Source organism: Eleutherodactylus coqui, chromosome 1 (assembly GCF_035609145.1).
Source record: "Eleutherodactylus coqui strain aEleCoq1 chromosome 1, aEleCoq1.hap1, whole genome shotgun sequence".
NCBI lineage: Eukaryota > Metazoa > Chordata > Amphibia > Anura > Eleutherodactylidae > Eleutherodactylus > Eleutherodactylus coqui.
The window spans coordinates 295,345,667-295,364,438 of NC_089837.1; the positions used below are offsets into that span (position 1 = coordinate 295,345,667).

An 18,772-nucleotide genomic window follows, 5' to 3' on the forward strand; every position below is an offset into this window, starting at 1 on the left:
AATAGGCACAGGGTTTTATTTTCAGGGAGTAACCTATACTCACCGAGCAGGCGCCGCCCGAGTCCCTCCCGCTGGTCTCCAGCAGGCTTCCGTGTAGTCCTCAGCACTGACAGAGCATCTCTTGCTGGTAACAGGGCTTGAATACCCTGCCTCCAGCAAGAGATTGCTCTGATTGGCTGAGGCAGCGTTCACAAACCAATCAGAGCCGGCACTCAATGAACCAATCACAGCCATCCAATTGTTATTTTTGGGTTAGGGCTTATATTTCAAGCTCTAAATCAGAGTAGGGCTTATTATCAGGTAGGTCTTATTTTTGGAGAACGCAGTAGTGATCTAGAATAATGTAAAAGAAAATAAAAAATCCACTGATTGACATACAAGAGAATTTGGCCAGGTAAAATGACTAGAGATGAGCGAGCATACTCACTAAGGGCAATTACTCGAGCGAGCATTGTCCTTAGCGAGTACCCGCCCGCTCGGAAAAAAAAAAGATTCGGGTGCCGGCGGGGAGCGGAGGGGAGACCTCTCCCTCCCCCCCGCTCACTCCGGCAACTCACGGCTCACACGCGCCGGCACCTGAATCTTTTCTTCTGAGCGGGCATGCTTAACGAGTATGCTCGCTCATCTCTAAAAATGACCAGAAGATTACTTTCTTTGCTCTGCTAGTTAAAGGGGTTGTCCCGCGCCGAAACGGGTTTTTTTTTTTTTCAACCCCCCCCCCGTTCGGCGCGAGACAACCCCGATGCAGGGACGTACAGACAGCTTACCGGAGCGCTTACCTTGATCCCCGCGCTCCGGTGACTTCTATACTTACCTGTGAAGATGGCCGCCGGGAACCTCTTGCTTCGTGGACCGCAGCTCTTCTGTGCGGTCCACTGCCGATTCCAGCCTCCTGATTGGCTGGAATCGGCACGTGACGGGGCGGAGCTACACGGAGCCGCTCTCTGTCACGAGCGGCTCCATAGAAGAACACAGAAGACCCGGACTGCGCAAGCGCGGCTAATTTGGCCATCGGAGGCCAAAAATTAGTCGGCTCCATGGAGACGAGGACGCTAACAACGGAGCAGGTAAGTAAAAAACTTTTTATAACTTCTGTATGGCTCATAATTAATGCACAATGTATATTACAAAGTGCATTATTATGGCCATACAGAAGTGTATAGACCCACTTGCTGCCTTGGGACAACCCCTTTAACTGTAAAAAAGGTTTGCCTCTTCATGTACAATAAAATCATAGTAAGAGAAGTGTCATTTTCATACCTCTCCAGGGCGAATCTTAATGAAAAAACTGCTTCTTTTATATGAAATTTTCAAGACTTTGGGCCATGGAAAACGGTTGATTCTCAAGTTGTCCTTAAAGACCATCAGACCACCAGAACAGACTCCAAGTTTTATGTCTACTCCCTCCAAGTCCTAGATAAACATTAGGTTACACCATTCAAAACGTATACAACAAGAATGCTGCATAAGAAAGTCAAAATAAATGTTAGGCTATCAGTCCATAGCTGCAAGAGGGACAGAACGAAAAAAAGAGATAGTGCGTTTAATTTAAACATGTAATCTGATTCCGACAACACCTTTTAGCTAAAGATCAGCGGCAAACTGCAGGAAAACCTACCATCAAGTATTCATCTCTTCTGTAACACCACCACAGGGCAAATTAGGAATTACATTAGCTCCCATTGAAATCAATGGATTTTCTGTGCAGCGCTTGGGCATGTTGGGTCACCCACAAGAACAAAATGTTTGCAGCCGCTCTCTGCCCTAGCTAAAAATGAGGGTATTGAATGAGGTCCGCGGCTATTAAATCAAAAGTCTTAAATTCAGGCTTTGATCAAGTTTTTTCTGCACATTTGGCATATGGGCGAGAAAAACTCTAAATGTATACATAGTGTCCTTTGGGTCTAGAACGCGTCTACATTTTTTACCCCAATTGCAACAGTATAGAAATGAACCTGCTATGCCATGCTATACAGTAGGAAGCTATACCCTGGTTTTTAAAACATTCTAACCTTTGGACAACTTATGGCACAGTTAGGCCTCTTTTACACGTGCTGTTGCATAGCTACCAAGTTGCGCGATTTTGTAGCCCGTGTGAAAGCAGCCTCATGCGCATGTCTGAGATTTCCTCAGAGTACATGCTGAACACAGATTTATTTACTCACAATATGTGTCTATTCCATTGACTGATTTATCAAATCTAGATAAGACCGTTGCAGTTTAACCATATGTAGGGTCAATTGGCCGCTAAAATGCTGCGCTAGCAAAAAGGACTTGAGTTTAGCATAAACTTGAAATTAGCATAAAAATAAAATCAAACACAGTTTACTATCCAGTGATCCGATTTGTGGAAGGCATGGAGACTTGCTTGCTTCTCTGTTCTCTTGGCAGAAAACCCATGCAGCACACAATAGATGTTCAGGGCACAGCTATTTTGCACCTTGAGAACACATCCCTAGGTTTTACATTTTTTTTATTGGTGTAGCCAAAAATACGTATTTTTTTGGTTAAATTAGAGGGAGTGAGATGTAGGTCGCCTTTTTTTGTTTTTTGGGGGGAGGGGAGGTGGCAGAGACTAAATTCTGAAGTTTTTGGAGGTTTATTTTTTGGGTTTCGTTTTTCGTTATGGCAATACAAAACTTATATTGGTTTTTTTACAATTTATTTTGCGCAATAAGAACACTTAAAAGAGAAAAATAAATAAAAAATATTTGTTATTGTGTCATCATATCCAAGAAGCAGAACTATTTTTCTATGAACAGAGTTTTACTAGGACTTGTTTTTTTTTATGAATAATTTCATATGTTCATCATTCTGGCATTGCATTTGATTTTTTTGCCGTGTGGCAATTCTGCCCGCGGCTCCTAATCCCAGGATTAGCAAGCCATGTGGACGAGATTTTCCAAAAAAACTTGTCCGCACGGACAGCCAATCCGCTGGAGCAAAGCGGGGTGGAAACGGACATGTGGCGCGGAATTCAATTCCGTGGCATGTCAATTCTTTTTTTTTTTTCCGCTGTGGCCTCACTCCTCTCTAAGGGGAGAGAAAGCTGCAGCAGAATGGTGGCAACTGAACAGCTCCAAAACCCGCAGCGAAGTGCCGCGGGTTTTGAAGCTGCGGCTCTCCCCTGGAAATCTTGTAGTTTTTCGGTGCAGCCAAGCTGAGAGATTGCCGTCCCGCGTGAACTAAGCCTCAGATCTTCCTTCTAAATGTACCCATTTTTTTTAAATCTACTTCTAGCTTTGGCTCAAAAAGCTGTCCCTTAGAAAAAAGAAAAAAAACCCTCTTTGGGAAACAACCTCTAGAAAATTTTCTTAAATTCTAATATCCAATAGGAAAGTAGTTGAATTTTAGAACATACCTTGGCTTGGTGAATATCCACACCATACATGGTCAGCTTTTTGGCATTTTCTAGAAACTCCAAGTCAGCTTGAGCCGGGGTCATTGACCTTATCAAGACAAACAATAGAAATTATTCTAAACACGTCTCTTAAGAAATATTAAAGCCCCATTTAGACGCATAGATAATCGCTCGAAATTTGTTTTAACGATAAAAGTGAGCGATGGTTTTGCTTTTAAAGACGGACGTTTTTAACCTAACGAAAATCGGAAAATGGCGGGCTTCTCAATCGTTGTATTATCATTGTGTAGTGTTTTAGTTTAAGAGGAGTTTTTAATGCGAAGGGTGAAAAGTGTTGCGGATCCACATCAAAATTCCCACCAAATGGTGCAGGTTTTGATGTAGATTTTGGTGCGTATTCGCATGAAAACCCAGTGCAAAATATGTGATTTTGGTGCCTAAGGCACAACTGCATGACAAATCAACGAAATGAATGCCAGTACGGACAGTGTCTTAGTTCTAAGGGATGCAAAGGTAGTAGTCATGCCAGAGTGCATGGACCCGAGGAGGTCCAAACCACACTCTGAAACAAAAAGGGAAATATCACTGCATGCTGTCTGTAATGAGACATGACTATGTGCATTTGTCTTGTATCAGGGCCCATAAACAGTCATATTCAGGCCTTGTGCTTTCTATGTATTCCATGGATCTCCTCTACTGTATTCTCAAGAATACCTATGCATACAAGGTAGCTCCCCCAATATGTGGTAGGTGTGCCTTTTCTGCATTTTAACCTGCCATTATATGACTAAAGCCCAATGCACACAGGCGTATTTGCACTGCGGGATCCAGAGCGGACATTCGCCTCCGGATCCGCAGCAAATACTGCCCATAAACAGGCTATGCAAAACGCTTTTCGATGCCCATGAGGGGAAACCAACTGAGATTTTCCGCTCGCGGGGAAAAAAAAAAAAATAGCAGCATGTCCTATTCTAGTGTGAGCCTCGCATGGATGGCTTCCATTGCAGTCAATGGAAGCCGTCCGTACCAAGGCAATTCACTGCCGTGTCGGTGCATCATTCTCTGCACTGTGTATGTGCAACGGCGTGCCAGCCAGCACATCCACAGCACAGAGAAGATGACAACTGATAAGTAAGCGGGGGTTACCGTCGGGGCACAGGGTCTGATTCCGTTGCACGATCTCGCAGTCGGAATTCGACCTGACCATGTGTATTCAGCCTAAGGCTAATTTTACACCAGTGAGTGCAATATTGAGCCATGAATTACCAACATGCAATTTCGCCTTGAATGCAAGGAGTTTTTGTATTAAAAACGTCTCACATTACTTCGGGGAAGTAGCGATCCTCCGTGATGGCCAACGGCATTGTGGAGTGTCTCCCATGGTTTTCAGTGGAAAAAACCTTGCATTGTGTCGTACCCCCTGTGCATCTAGCAATGGGCGATGTGAGGGCTAATCTACAGAAAGGACACGCAGCGAAAAATTTCTCATGTGTGTGACCCCACTCAAAAGAATGGGGTTCATATTCTTGCGAGATTTGTGCATCTCGCAACGCACACATCTCATGCGAGAATGTCGACCGTGGGAAACTGGCCTGAGGCTACATGCATACAGACTGATTAAAAAGTTGCACCAAGAAACTTAGGGCAACCCTTTATCAGTCCATGTGCATGCATCAGACAGCACACAGACATCCCATCCGATTGCTGTCCGATGCGTGGGGCACCGCACTGACATGCACTATTTTCATCAGAGAATAGGACAAAAATGGGCCATGTTGTACTACTTGTCCGGGTAAAACACAATGCCCGTGTGAATACACCCATCTAAATGAATGGCTGCCATTCCCATCAGATTTTCGGACCAATCATATTTTGCAATATGGAACAAAGACAGAAAAAGACGGGGACAATTGTTAGGTTCTGAGTGTTTACCTGTAAGACTTATGTAGTTCTGCAACTTTGGCCTCAAGATCCTTGGTTTGATTGGGACTCAATTTAAACTCGCTGACATAATCTGTGCCGTGAAGATCTTCATCATAATCTCCCACTTCTGACTGGACAGTGTATGAGCCCAAAAGGGCAAGCGTAGCAAAAGAGCATGGCAGGCGGCCACTGAGGATGTCCTTACGTAGCTGGAGGCACAGGTTATATCTGAAGAAGAGCAATAAACAAAGTCAGCACGATGGTATTCACTACCATGATCATCATACAGTGAATAAATCAGCAATATGAGCTTATAAATGCATATATAAGTATGCAAAGCCGTACTGCGGAGCAAACCACGCGCCATCACAGGAATTCACCATCTATCCTTTAACTACACATGTGGTTACAGTTTTTCATCTGTGAAACCATTTTTCATTGCTCCAAATTTTCTTACCCAAATTCCAACGGTGCGGATCTTCACCCCCCGCAATTGAAAGGGTGAAATCTCCCGCAGAGCAGTGTCAAAATCCAAACTAGTGTGAATTTCAACACGGAGTACAGACCAACAGGGAACCCAGGAGGCAGTGAGATCAGTAAGGGACTGTTCACACTTCCCTAAGGCCGCCTGCACACGAGCGTTCCGGATTCCACTCGCGGATTTTTACGCGCGTATGGTACCTAAATGTGCTTGCGGATAGGTGCGGATGCGTGAAAAATCACGCGCAGATATACGCGGATGTGTTGCGGGAAAAAACGCGCAGAAAAATCCGGAAGACACCCCTTATTGTAAACCCAACCCCTAGAGAACTGCCCATTCCCTGGAAAACAGCTTAAAAACCAACACCCAGACTCCGTTCTGTCCCTCTTGCTTGTGCGAGCACCGTTAAATTATTCTGGCAACATGCTTTCACCCAGTGAGCAGATGTCTTTGTGGGCATGGTTGATCCATGTAACTTTTTTCGGACGTACTGCGGTAACGGAGGAGGAAGAGCCCCCCAGGAAAAAAAGGAGGTACTGGGTGCACCCTGGCTGGTGTCTGCTGGCTGCTCTCTGGTAGATGAGGGGACTGAAAGGACAGATCTGCAGTTGAAATGTGCCTGTGAAGCTCTGTGCTGTGTGCTGGGACGCCTCCTACCATGCCTACTTCCTGTAGTCATAGCAACCAGTGACTCCATCCGCAGCTGCACTCCGGATGTACTGCGTGAAAAAACGCACCCATTGGGTGCCTGCACACGAGCAGAATTTCAAGCTCGTGATTTTAGGCACATAATCCGCCCCAGACCGCAGCCAATATACTCCTATGAGGATCCGCAGTTGTCCCCAGACGGACGGATGTGTATCGCGTTTTTTCACGCGAGTGAAAAAATCTGCGACCTGTTCTAATTTTGGTCGGATCATGCGCGTGAAGCCTCCAATACAAGTGAATGGGTGCGTTTTTTCACGCAGTACATCCGGAGTGCAGCTGCGGATGGAGTCACTGGTTGCTATGACTACAGGAAGTAGGCATGGTAGGAGGCGTCCCAACACACAGCACAGAGCTTCACAGGCACATTTCAACTGCAGATCTGTCCTTTCAGTCCCCTCATCTACCAGAGAGCAGCCAGCAGACACCAGCCAGGGTGCACCCAGTACCTCCTTTTTTTCCTGGGGGGCTCTTCCTCCTCCGTTACCGCAGTGCGTCCGAAAAAAGTTACATGGATCAACCATGCCCACAAAGACATCTGCTCACCGGGTGAAAGCATGTTGCCAGAATAATTTAACGGTGCTCACACAAGCAAGAGGGACAAAACGGAGTCTGGGTGTTGGTTTTTAAGCTGTTTTCCAGGGAATGGGCAGTTCTCTAGGGGTTGGGTTTACAATAAGGGTGTCTTCCGGATTTTTCTGCGCGGTTTTTTCCGCAACACATCCGCGTATATCCGCGCGTGATTTTTCACGCATCCGCACCTATCCGCAAGCACATTTAGGTACCATACGCGCGTGAAAATCCGCGAGTGGAATCCGGAATGCTCGTGTGCAGGCGGCCATTCACTTGTATTGGAGGCTTCACGCGCATGATCCGACCAAAATTAGAACAGGTCGCAGATTTTTTCACTCGCGTGAAAAAACGCGATACACATCCGTCCGTCTGGGGACAACTGCGGATCCTCATAGGAGTATATTGGCTGCGGTCTGGGGCGGATTATGTGCCTAAAATCACGCGCTTGAAATTCTGCTCGTGTGCAGGCACCCTTAGGCCGCCTGCACATGAGCGTTCCGGATTCCACTCGCGGATTTTCACGCGCGTATGGTACCTAAATGTGCTTGCGGATAGGTGCGGATGCGTGAAAAATCACACGCGGATAAACGCGGATGTGTTGCGGAAAAAAACGCGCTGAAAAATCCGGAAGACACCCTTATTGTAAACCCAACCCCTAGAGAACTGCCCATTCCCTGGAAAACAGCTTAAAAACCAACACCCAGACTCCGTTCTGTCCCTCTTGCTTGTGTGAGCACTGTTAAATTATTCTGGCAACATGCTTTCACCCGGTGAGCAGATGTCTTTATGGGCATGGTTGATCCATGTAACTTTTTTCGGACGTACTGCGGTAACGGAGGAGGAAGAGCCCCCCAGGAAAAAAAGGAGGTACTGGGTGCACCCTGGCTGGTGTCTGCTGGCTGCTCTCTGGTAGATGAGGGGACTGAAAGGACAGATCTGCAGTTGAAATGTGCCTGTGAAGCTCTGTGCTGTGTGTTGGGACGCCTCCTACCATGCCTACTTCCTGTAGTCATAGCAACCAGTGACTCCATCCGCAGCTGCACTCCGGATGTACTGCGTGAAAAAACGCACCCATTCACTTGTATTGGAGGCTTCACGCGCATGATCCGACCAAAATTAGAACAGGTCGCAGATTTTTTCACTCGCGTGAAAAAACGCGATACACATCCGTCCGTCTGGGGACAACTGCGGATCCTCATAGGAGTATATTGGCTGCGGTCTGGGGCGGATTATGTGCCTAGAATCACGCGCTTGAAATTCTGCTCGTGTGCAGGCACCCTAAGGCTCAGTCAACCATTGCAGTCTCAGTGTTCTACTCGAGGAGCAGGGAAATGGAAACAAACAAACAGAGGAATGTTTTCATTTTATCCCCCCCCCCCTTTTTTTTTTTAAACAGAACTATTGCAGTTTTTTTTGTCTGCTTCCGTTTGTCAAAGAGAACAAACAGACCAGTCCGCTGTGCTATTTGTTCATTTTGAAAAACTGAAATGAAACGAAAAGGAATTAAATGGAAATATTTCCTTTTTTTTTTTAAACAATCCATTGTAATCAATGGTAAATGAAGTGGAAACATTCAGGCTGGGGTCACACAGGTCTTATTCTCGGCGGAAATCTCACGGAAAAACGATTTCCGCCAGGAAAGCGCAGCTTCAAAACCCGCCGCATGCTTTTCTGTTGTGGCTGGCTCTCCCATAAAGGACAGCGAGCCTGCAGCAGAAAAAAAAAAAAGAAAAAAGAATGGACATGTTGCATCCCAGGACGAAATCGCCGCGCCATGTGGATGCGATTTTTGACAAATCTCGTTCACATAGCTGGCTAATCCCAGCGACCACAGGCGGATTTGCCGCAGCGAATTTCCGTACGGAAATTCTGCGGCAAACCCGCCCCGTGTGAACCCAGCCTAGGAGCTTTCCAGGCATAAATACTATTGATGACCTATCATCAGGATAGCTTATCAATAGTTGATCGTCCAGGGTCCGTCACTTTGGACATCCACCGATCAGCTGTGCGAACTCATGCTGTTAATGCCGCAATAACAGAGGACGGAGCCAGAGCCTCGGGGCCAAGCTCTGTGTAGTGCCTGGCATGGAGGTTTCCGCTCCAACCTCTGTGTTTTTGGAGCGGAAAGCTTTGCGCCGACCTCCCACGCCTGGAAAACCCCTTTAAGTTTTTTTTTAAAGCCAAATACAGAGGTGACTTTAAAGGTATGGGAAACATAAAGAAAGGGTTTAGGCCTCAGGTCCACTAGCTAAATGAAATTGCAGATTCCGCTGCAGAATCCGCAGCGGATTTTGCCCATAGGGAATCATTGGCCATCCGCGGTCCATTAAATTGATTTTTGCACCCGCGGATGGCATTTTAAAAGAATTGCATTTTTCACGTGCGGGAGAAAAACGCGGCATGCTGCATTTTGTAGCAGATCGGCAACATTGCTATCACATTGATAGCAATGTGTGCGGATATCTGTATGCCAAAAAAATACCATTTAAAGCAAATCAGATTCTGCGCGATTCACTTCTGGTTTTGCCCCAACAAAAACCTGCATCAAAAGATCCGTGTGCGATCGCAGCCTAAAGGGGTTTTCACACAAGAAAAAATTATTACCTACACACAACGTACCGCTACTTCCATCAGTCACATGCCGTGCAAATGGTAAGGCAGCGCACAAGCTGGACTGCAGCTCGATGCAAACTATCCCATCTCCCAACTTGGGACACCCCTGATTGTGGAGCACCCAGTAGTCTTATCTTTAGCATATATCTTCAGCAGAGACTACCAATTTTTTTTCTGAAGCGCTGAATAAGAGGGAAGAGAAAAAAAAAGGACATGGGGCAATTACCTTGTTATATCTTCCGTAAGCTGAGCGGGGTCAGGCGGATAAAATTTCACATTGAAGGTAAAATCCCATGGTGCACCTGTGAATAAACCAACAATTAAATATTCTAATTTTTTTCTTAACCAACCCCCCCCCCCCCCTCTCCACAACATATACTGCACAGCAAATTGTTTATTGGTGGTCCATTGCTATAGTAAAGCATGGCGTGCTTCAGTTGTAAGCGCTTTTGCTTCGGTTTTAAAAAATGGAATAGCAATAGAAGATTGTCAAACGCATTGAAATTGAAGGACTTCAGCATCAGTGAAGGTCTATGGGCACAAAAACGGAAGCATTTTTTTTGTTTAGCTGGTCCCACGACAGAACAGCTATACAAAAACAAAACGTATAAACATCTAACCCTGCACAGTTTGGCAGTGAAAAGGCCCTAATCACCCATAAAAGACATACATACACCATGCTGACAAAAGTATTGGGTCCCCACCAATCATGTGCTGCCAGGCAAGGGGGATGTGTGAGCATTAGATATAAAGAAAATGTATCGCACAGGATGTCACGAGGTGCAGAGCTGACAGACTTAACGGGGTATGGTTGTGGGATGTCACCTCAGCAACTAGTCAGTACGGGACATCGCAGCACTTTTGGACCTTTCAAAGCCCACTGTTGGCAATGTTATTTGGAAATGGAAACCATCTGGGTGAGCGAGCGAGAGAAAGGATAAGAGTGAGAAGGTGACAGAATAGAGAAGAGAAAGTGAAAAAGGGAGGGGGATTTTTTTTTTTCAGGGGTGCTTTGAGATCAAATTTTTTTGCGAAGTGTGCTGTAAGCCGAAATAGGTTTAGAAACACTTCATTACATTATAATACAAGCAAATAGCATTTTAATGGGAAAAAAAAGATCAATGAGGTTTTGAAAACCATACTTGTTGGTACAGAGCAGTTATTTCTTATGGATTTTTGGGGTAAAATCAACAAATCTGCAGTGTCTGAATGCACAACAGACTCGGCAAAACTCTTCTGCAAATTATATTTAGTCCACTAGGTGTCGCCATACTATTTCTGCAGACACGACTGTCAGATTGTGTTGGAAATAGACTTCATCCAGGCGGTAGATGTAGATTTTGAATATGGTAAGACAAAAAGTGCTAAAGCTGCAAAGTTCATTAAACAATGCATAAGCTTTAGGCCTCATTGACACCTCAGTATTGTGCATCGGTTTTTCAGGCAAATAGGAAAAGCATATAATGAAAATATATAGACGTCTATTTTTTAAACCCCGATCTTGTTTTGGAAGCACATATAAAGATGACCAAACACTAAAATGTGAATAAGACCTGATCACATAATAATGGGTGGACCCTTTGGTAAAGTTACAAAAAAATAAATAAAAATAAAAAAATCACAGGGAGGGAAAAAAAGGGAGGAGGATCAAATTAATTCAAAACGCACAGAAAAAGGCCATGCTTCGGCCCCCTGTCCACGGCCGAGGCAGAATATCTCTAGCGATATTCCACCGCAGGGGAAGAGGGGGGAGCTCTGTCAGGTCTCCGAGGAGAGTCTACCTGAGACTCACTGCAGAGAATCAGGGCAATCGCAGCATGCCGCGATTTAAATCCTGCGAGTGGAGAATCGCTATGATTCTCCGCTTGTGGACGCCAATGCTGTGCTTTCCATAGCAACCCTATGGAAAGCTTTGCAGAGTGTGATTCGTGGGCGATTTATCGACGGCAGATCATCGCCCGTGGACAGGCAGCCTGAAATACTACCGTAATACAAACAGCACTTTCCAGCAGCATGCAGACAGCCAAAATGGAAGAGATTACATATGTGACGATGGACCGCCATTCATACTTGCACATAGATAAAGCTTATAAAGGGTGCCAGTCACACTATGCTGGATTAGAGTTTATTAGTGACACCCATAAGGTAGGTAAAGTACATTCTCTAGCGCCTTACAAGTGTACAGTGCAGAGTACTGATACCTGGGCTGGTAGGCATTTGAGCGTTTGCTTGTCAGTATAGCATTTTGCCTGTTTTATATGCTACTGAAAATTGATCTTTGACGTGAATGAACCCTTACAGATAGGGGTACAGTGTCGGGGGCTCCGTTCTGCTATAAAACTGTAAAATCCAGCATAATTCTGGAAAACTGTCTGGAAATCACACAGATCATTAGCGTGAAGGTTTTTTTTCCCTTTCTTTTTTTAAATATACTGATACAAAAGGCTACAATTTAGGCTGCCTTCACTTCCGATTCGGTGGTTCAATTTAGGCCTCATCTCCACGGGCGGATCTGATTTGTGGAATCCATGCGGGTGACCCATGTGGATGACCCACGAGTTAAGCCACCCATAGGGAAGCATGGACCATCCAAAACTTAATTAAAGCATGTGGATTTGTTTTGCGGACCTTTTGGTCTTTTGAAATAGAGCATGGTGCAATCTTTTTCACGCACGTACCTGCACTGGGTATTAGTGTAATATGTCATCACCGGAAGTATGAGTGGAGACCTACAGAGTGACAGGTCCTATTAACGTCCCAAAGCTCCGGATCGGCTGCTATTCTTGTCTGGTAGCAGTGAGGGCACAGAGTATCCAGAGCTTCCCTGGGGTATGTGTGTGTGTTGTCGTGGTGGTCTTGTGGCTGAAGGAGATGCCCACAGCAGCTCCTCCAGCAGCCGCTGCTAGCTCAGCGCTCCCTTTCCTCCCTGAAGGCCAGCCGGAGCCTCTTGCAGGAGCTGCGCTGCCAGAAGCAGGACCTGACGCAGCAGCTACGAGTTGTTCAGTGGCCAGGGCCGCAGCGGCACTGCTGGAGCAGTTTAGAGGAGCTGCGCTGCCAGGACCTGGAGGGCATTGGCGGTGTCTTTTTCACGAGCTCACCACCCAGCAGCAGTAGCGGGAGGTACAGAACTGCCAGAGCCCCTTGTAAAGCACCCATAAGTTTGGTGCCGGTACAGGACTGCCGGAGCCGCTTGTAAGACGCCCTGCCGGAGCTATTTCCAGTAGTTTGCAGCTGCCAGGAGCCAGAGTACAGGAGGGCACGGCTGTGGCAGCCAATCAGCAGCTGGGGGCTTTGCCTTACATTCAGGACTGCCAACCCATGTCTACACCCATTATTCTGGTGGAGACTTATTACACTAGTACTCCTGCACAGCATTTACATGCTAATGTGAATAGATCAACGAAAGGCCATGCACTTTCATGGACTCCATTCACAACGTTACGTGGCCGTGCTTCACACGTGTAATACACACCAAAATAACAGTCATGTGAATGAGCCATAATATGGAATTGAAAAAGCCAAATATATGTTTAACTTCAAAAATGTTTCCTAATTTTTGACACAACATAACCACTTAACAAAAATAATGGTGTATACATGACTGCCATTTTCATTATAATCTAGTAAAATGTTAGACAACTCTTGGATTGGATGACTGATGGAATCATTGCCACGCGTATGTCAGCAAACACAAGACTCAGACAGTATTTCAGACCAAATTTTCCGATTTGTTTCTCCATTAACTTTCTTATTAGTGAAAGAACAACTTCCTAATTGATGTCCAACATGATCCTACAAATGTACTGCTAGGTTCACATCTGGAGATTGATTTGACTACTTCCATTTAAAATCTCCAAGGCTGGGTTCCCACACGTTGTATTCCCGGCAGAAAACTCGCGGTTTGGCCGCAGCGAAAAAACGCAAGAATTCCACCGGGAAAGCGCTGCTTCAAAACCCACGGCACTTAGCCACGGGTTTTGGAGCGGCTTGGCCGCATGCTTTTCCATTGCGGCCGGTGCTCCTTTAGAGGAAAGCGTAGCCGCAATGGGGAAAAAAAGAAAAAGAATGGACATGCTGCGGCCGGTGAATCCGTGCCGCAGAGCTGGCTTCTGCCGCGACAGATTCGCCGTCCCGTGTGGACGAGATTTCTGAAAAATCTTGTCCACATGGCTGGCTAACCCCGGGATTAGCGGCCTCAGGCGGATTTGCCGCGGCGAAATTCCAGGCGGAATTACCGCAGCAAATCCACCCTGTGTAAACCCAGCGTAAGGGTATGTTCCCACGCAGAGGAAAATGTTGTGGAAGGTCATACTGCACCATAACCGCAACAGAAAACCTGTCAAACTCAGCGCCATAGATGTAAATAATGACAGTTTTTGTTGCGCATTCACAGCAGATTTCACCCTTTCAATTGGTTCACAATTGGATAGTCTTCCTAAATGAAAAGCTTGAGCTTTACCATGCTTGGCTTGGCAGTGGTGCCCCTTAGCTGTCCTGCCTCAGTTAGCGTTCTATTTGTTTATATATCCCTGGGCATTTTGGAACATTGAGATTACTTGCACTCCCTCACCAACTACCCCTCCCCTCTGTAAATCTCTGAGTTGATCTACGCATTTTGTATTAATTTAGTTAAAAATTGTGGGGCTCAGTGGACAGTTCTGACTACTTAGTGCGCCGCTCAATGCACTGAGCAGCGGCTTTCAGCATTGACTCCAAGGGAACGATGGAGGAGGCAAATATAAGGGCTCCTTCACACTGGCGATTGCGATATCGCAGCGAGAAAAAATAAATAAATAAATTGCAGCAAAATCGCAACTTTTTTCCTCAGATTTTTTAACATCAGCACTGCCTTTTCTCGCAAAAACATCGCTGCCACTTGCGATCTTATTGCGCATATTTTTCGTGTCATTTTGCCACGATTTTCTTGCAAGACATTAGAAGTTTCTAATGTTCAAAACGCATCACATCGCACAAAAAATCACAAGTTTATGCTTTGCAATGCGATAAAAAGGAAGCTCCACAGGGAAACATGGGAGATGTTTCTCGCAGAAGAGTCGCAGGGTGTGGACTTCAAGTGACTGGAAGTTGAGCGAGGGAGCTGAAGGAACGACCTGGAAGGAACAGTTAGGTGAGAGAATGATGCCTACTCCTCCGCCGCACCTGTCGTCCAATCTGAGGGGGGTGGGAGAACTGCAGGCCATCATAGGACAATGCAGCGAGGAGATTGCCCATTACAATCGATTTGGGATCCAAGGAAGATGAAATCTTGGACCAACTTGACTTCGTTGTTAATTTTTATGTTCACTGTACCGTTGCTTACAGTGATCATGACGTTTTCTTGCTGTTGAGGTACAGTCCCATGCGTTCACATTCCTTTTGCACTCGTTGGATAAGGTATTCCAGGTCCCTTTCACTTTCCGCAAGCAGGGTAGTGTCATCTGCATATCGGAGGTTGTTGACATTTCTGCCACCGATTGGGACTCCAATTTCTAATTCGTCTAAATTGCATCGCCTTTTGATAGTTTCTGCTTACAGATTGAAAAGGACTGGTGATAGAATGCAGCCTTGCCATACGCCTTTCTCGATTCCGAACCAATCCGTGTTTCCATAAGCCGTTCTGACTGTTGCTTCTTGGTTGTTGTAAAGCGACCTTATAAGCTGTTCAATATGTTCTGGGACACCCATTTGCTTCAGACACTTCCAAAGCTTGTCATGTTCGACACAAGCAAATGCCTTGCTGTAGTCGATGAAACACATGTACAAGTCCTTTTGATACTCTTGGGTCTTCTCCATGATCCAGTGCAGGGTCGCGATTTGGTCTCTGGTGCCATGACCTTTGAAAAATCCAGCTTGAACATCCGTCAGTTCCTATTCAACAATTGTCACAATGAGTTTTGGTATCACCTTTAAAAGAATTTTGCTTGCATGAGGTATGAGGGTGATGGTACAGTAATTGGAACATTCTTGAGCATCACCTTTTTTTGGAAGTGTGACGACGGCAGATCTTGTCCAGTCTTTGGGTCATGATTTGGAGCTCCAGATCTTTTGATATAGGTCGGTTAAGATCTTGACTGGCACTGGTTTGAGCAGTTCGGCTGGTATGTGATCAATGCCCGAAGCTTTCTCGTTTGGTACCTGTTTAGGGCCCATGTGACTACTTCCTCCAGAATGCTCGGTTCTTGTTCTACTATATGTACGTGATCAAACGGGTTGTCTCACGGACAAAATTGGGCTTTTCCAGTGTAGTTGATCTGATCTCCGTGCACGCCATTTGGGGCCATCCATGTGTACAAATGGTGTTTCGGCCATTAAAACCATTTGTTCATAATCGATAAGCAGTTTTCCATGCAACACTAGACCATACGGTAGCCTGCATTATTCTGCTCACCCAATCCGAATTTGCCAGCAACTGGAAGGTTTTCTTGAGAGCTGATTTTTGAATTGAAATCCCCTGTTATAAAAGTGATATCCCTGGCAGTGGTCTGACTGATTGCTTGCTGGAGAACAGCATAGAATTTTTCAATGTCCCAATCTGTTGCATCACTTGTGGATGCATCAACTTGCAGAATTGTGAATGGACAGCTTTGGCGACTGCCTTGTTTGCAATCAAAGCCACTCCATTGCGTCTGATGGTGTCATTGCCTGGAGTAGAAACCGGTGAAATCATAGCTATTGAGAAAAACGTTGCCTGTCCAGTGAAGCTCGCCGATACCCAGCAGGTCAATGTTGAGCCGTTCCATTTCATTTTTTAGGATTTCCAATTTTCCTGTGTTCATGCCACGGACGTTCCACGTGCAGATGTTGTGAATCTTTGAGAATCACAAACGAAACCTTTTGCTTGGAGCTGCATCAGCAGACTGGCGTTCAAATGGCCTTGTCCTGCCCGCATCATTTATGCCCAAGTTATTCGAGTTTTGTACTTTTTTTCCCCTGGTGGCTTGATCAGTGCCTTCCAGCCCAGGGGGTCCACCTTCCAGCACTATATTTAGACTCATTTAGTTTTGATTAATAAAGTATTTTGGCAGTGGTGGTGGAATAGTTTGTCCTGACAGGAGGCACCGACCTATCGCCACCGCAGAGATCCAGTGGGCAGAAGGACCTACGGTGATGTCACTGCTGTGGGAGGTGCCATCGTGCAGTTTGGTAAAATAGATACGGTGGGCTGAAGGACCTGCGGTGACGTCACTGCAGTGGGAGGAGCCATTGTGAAGTTTGGTAGAAAGTACTGTATACTGGATACGTCGACAGCAGCCACCAGGACCTGTGATGATGTCACTGTCATTTGTTCGCCTGTGTGGGTGGAGTCAGGGACCACATGACCAGGAGATGATCACTGTATCCATGAGTCTGCTGAGGTAGTGAGGTCTGGAAATCAGGGTGGATGTAGTAGAGCTGTGCGATGCGTGGGGGAATCAGGGTGGATGTAGTAGAGCTCTGCGATGCGTGGGGGAATCAGGGTGGATGTAGTAGAGCTGTGCGTTGCGTGGGGGAATAAGGGTGGATGTAGTAGAGCTGTGCGTTGCGTGGGGGAATAAGGGTGGATGTAGTAGAGCTGTGCGTTGCATGGGGGAATAAGGGTGGATGTAGTAGAGCTGTGCGATGAGTGGGGGAATCAGGATGGATGTGGTAGAGCTGTGTGATGTGTGGGGGAGAATCAGGATGGATGTGTTAGAGCAGTGCGATGAGTGGGGGGAATCAGAATGGATGTGGTAGAGCTATGCGATGCGTGAGGGAATCAGGATGGATGTGGTAGAGCTATGCGATGCGTGGGGGAATCAGGATGGATGTGGGAGAGCTGTGCGATGTGTGGGGGAATCAGAATGGATGTGGTAGAGCTGTGCGATGTGTGGGGGGAATCAGGATGGATGTGGTAGAGCTGTGCGATGTGTGTGGGGAATCAGGATGGATGTGGTAGAGCTGTGCGATGTGTGGGGGGAATCAGGATGGATGTGGTAGAGCTGTGCGATGTGTGTGGGGAATCAGGATGGATGTGGTAGAGCTGTGCGATGTGTGGGGGGAATCAGGATGGATGTGGGAGAGCTGTGCGATGTGTGGGGGGAATCAGGATGGATGTGGTAGAGCTGTGCGATATGTGGGGGGAATCAGGATGGATGTGGTAGAGCTGTGCGATATGTGGGGGTCAGGATGGATGTAGTAGAGCTGTGCGATGTTTGGGGGTCAGGATGGATGTAGTAGAATGGTGTGATATGTGGGGGTCAGGATGGATGTAGTGAAGCTTTGTTTGTGATGTGTGGGGATCATAATGGATGTACCATGTAGCACAGCTGTGTAGAGCATTGTGCCACCAGAAACACTGGTACTATATAATATCCTAATAAACACTAGTATTATGTATTATAACCTCAAAGTGCTAAGGAGCACTTGTCCATGAGTGAGTGTATTACATGTTCCACCACTGATCCTCACACGCACGGCGACATTATTGCAAGTCCTATAGCATAAAACATGCAGAGTCTGACAGCAGCCGTGTGCCGACAGGACCTGTGCTAATATCACCATCATGTGATCAGTCACCAGCTCTTAGCTCCACTCCCTGATGACATGATGGTGACATCATTACAGATCCTAAACCAGCAGAGGCCAATGAACAATCTATGTAGCAGAGCTGTGTGCGCGGCGGCCATGTAGCAGAGCTGTGTGTGTGCTCGACACACGCACATAAGCAATGATGGTGACGTCATCGTATGTCCTAAAACAGCAGCCGTGTGCTTACAACTCCAATCCCTTTCACTAGATTACATCAGTCAGTGGCACACTGCACCACCAGAAATACAAGTACTAAAATTTCCTAATAATTACTAGTACTTTCCTATAGATGATATGTATGGGAAACAAAATAGTATGGAGTGTCTGTCCATTTAGGAGCTTATATCAAGAAAAATCAACAAATTAAAACAGAGCCTACAGAAGGAGAAAACTTAATAAATATAGGTCATATTGTTATGAGTGAAGTACATATACATACATAAAAGTAATTTTCAGAATAAGCAGTTGTGTGTGTAATGGTGGTTTTATACACAGCTTTTTGAAGCAGAATTTACATGAAAAACTACAGCAGGTTTCCAAAAATGCTGTCTGTGTGAAAATACACTTAT

General features: G+C 45.9%; 1 protein-coding gene across 4 annotated transcripts in view; it reads right to left on the reverse strand.

The window, feature by feature from the left end:
• Positions 1 to 18,772, reverse strand: part of LOC136572657 (protein 4.1-like) — a 116,546-nt gene that overhangs the window by 46,625 nt on the left and 51,149 nt on the right. For all 4 annotated transcript variants that reach the window (XM_066573461.1, XM_066573479.1, XM_066573470.1 and 1 more), the window contains exons 6-9: positions 9,883 to 9,958; positions 5,294 to 5,512; positions 3,362 to 3,449; positions 1,261 to 1,413 (exon numbers count right to left, since the gene is read on the reverse strand). In XM_066573461.1, coding sequence (XP_066429558.1) covers positions 1,261 to 1,413; positions 3,362 to 3,449; positions 5,294 to 5,512; positions 9,883 to 9,958 — 536 coding nt within the window. The remainder of the gene's footprint in view (positions 1 to 1,260; positions 1,414 to 3,361; positions 3,450 to 5,293; positions 5,513 to 9,882; positions 9,959 to 18,772) is intronic.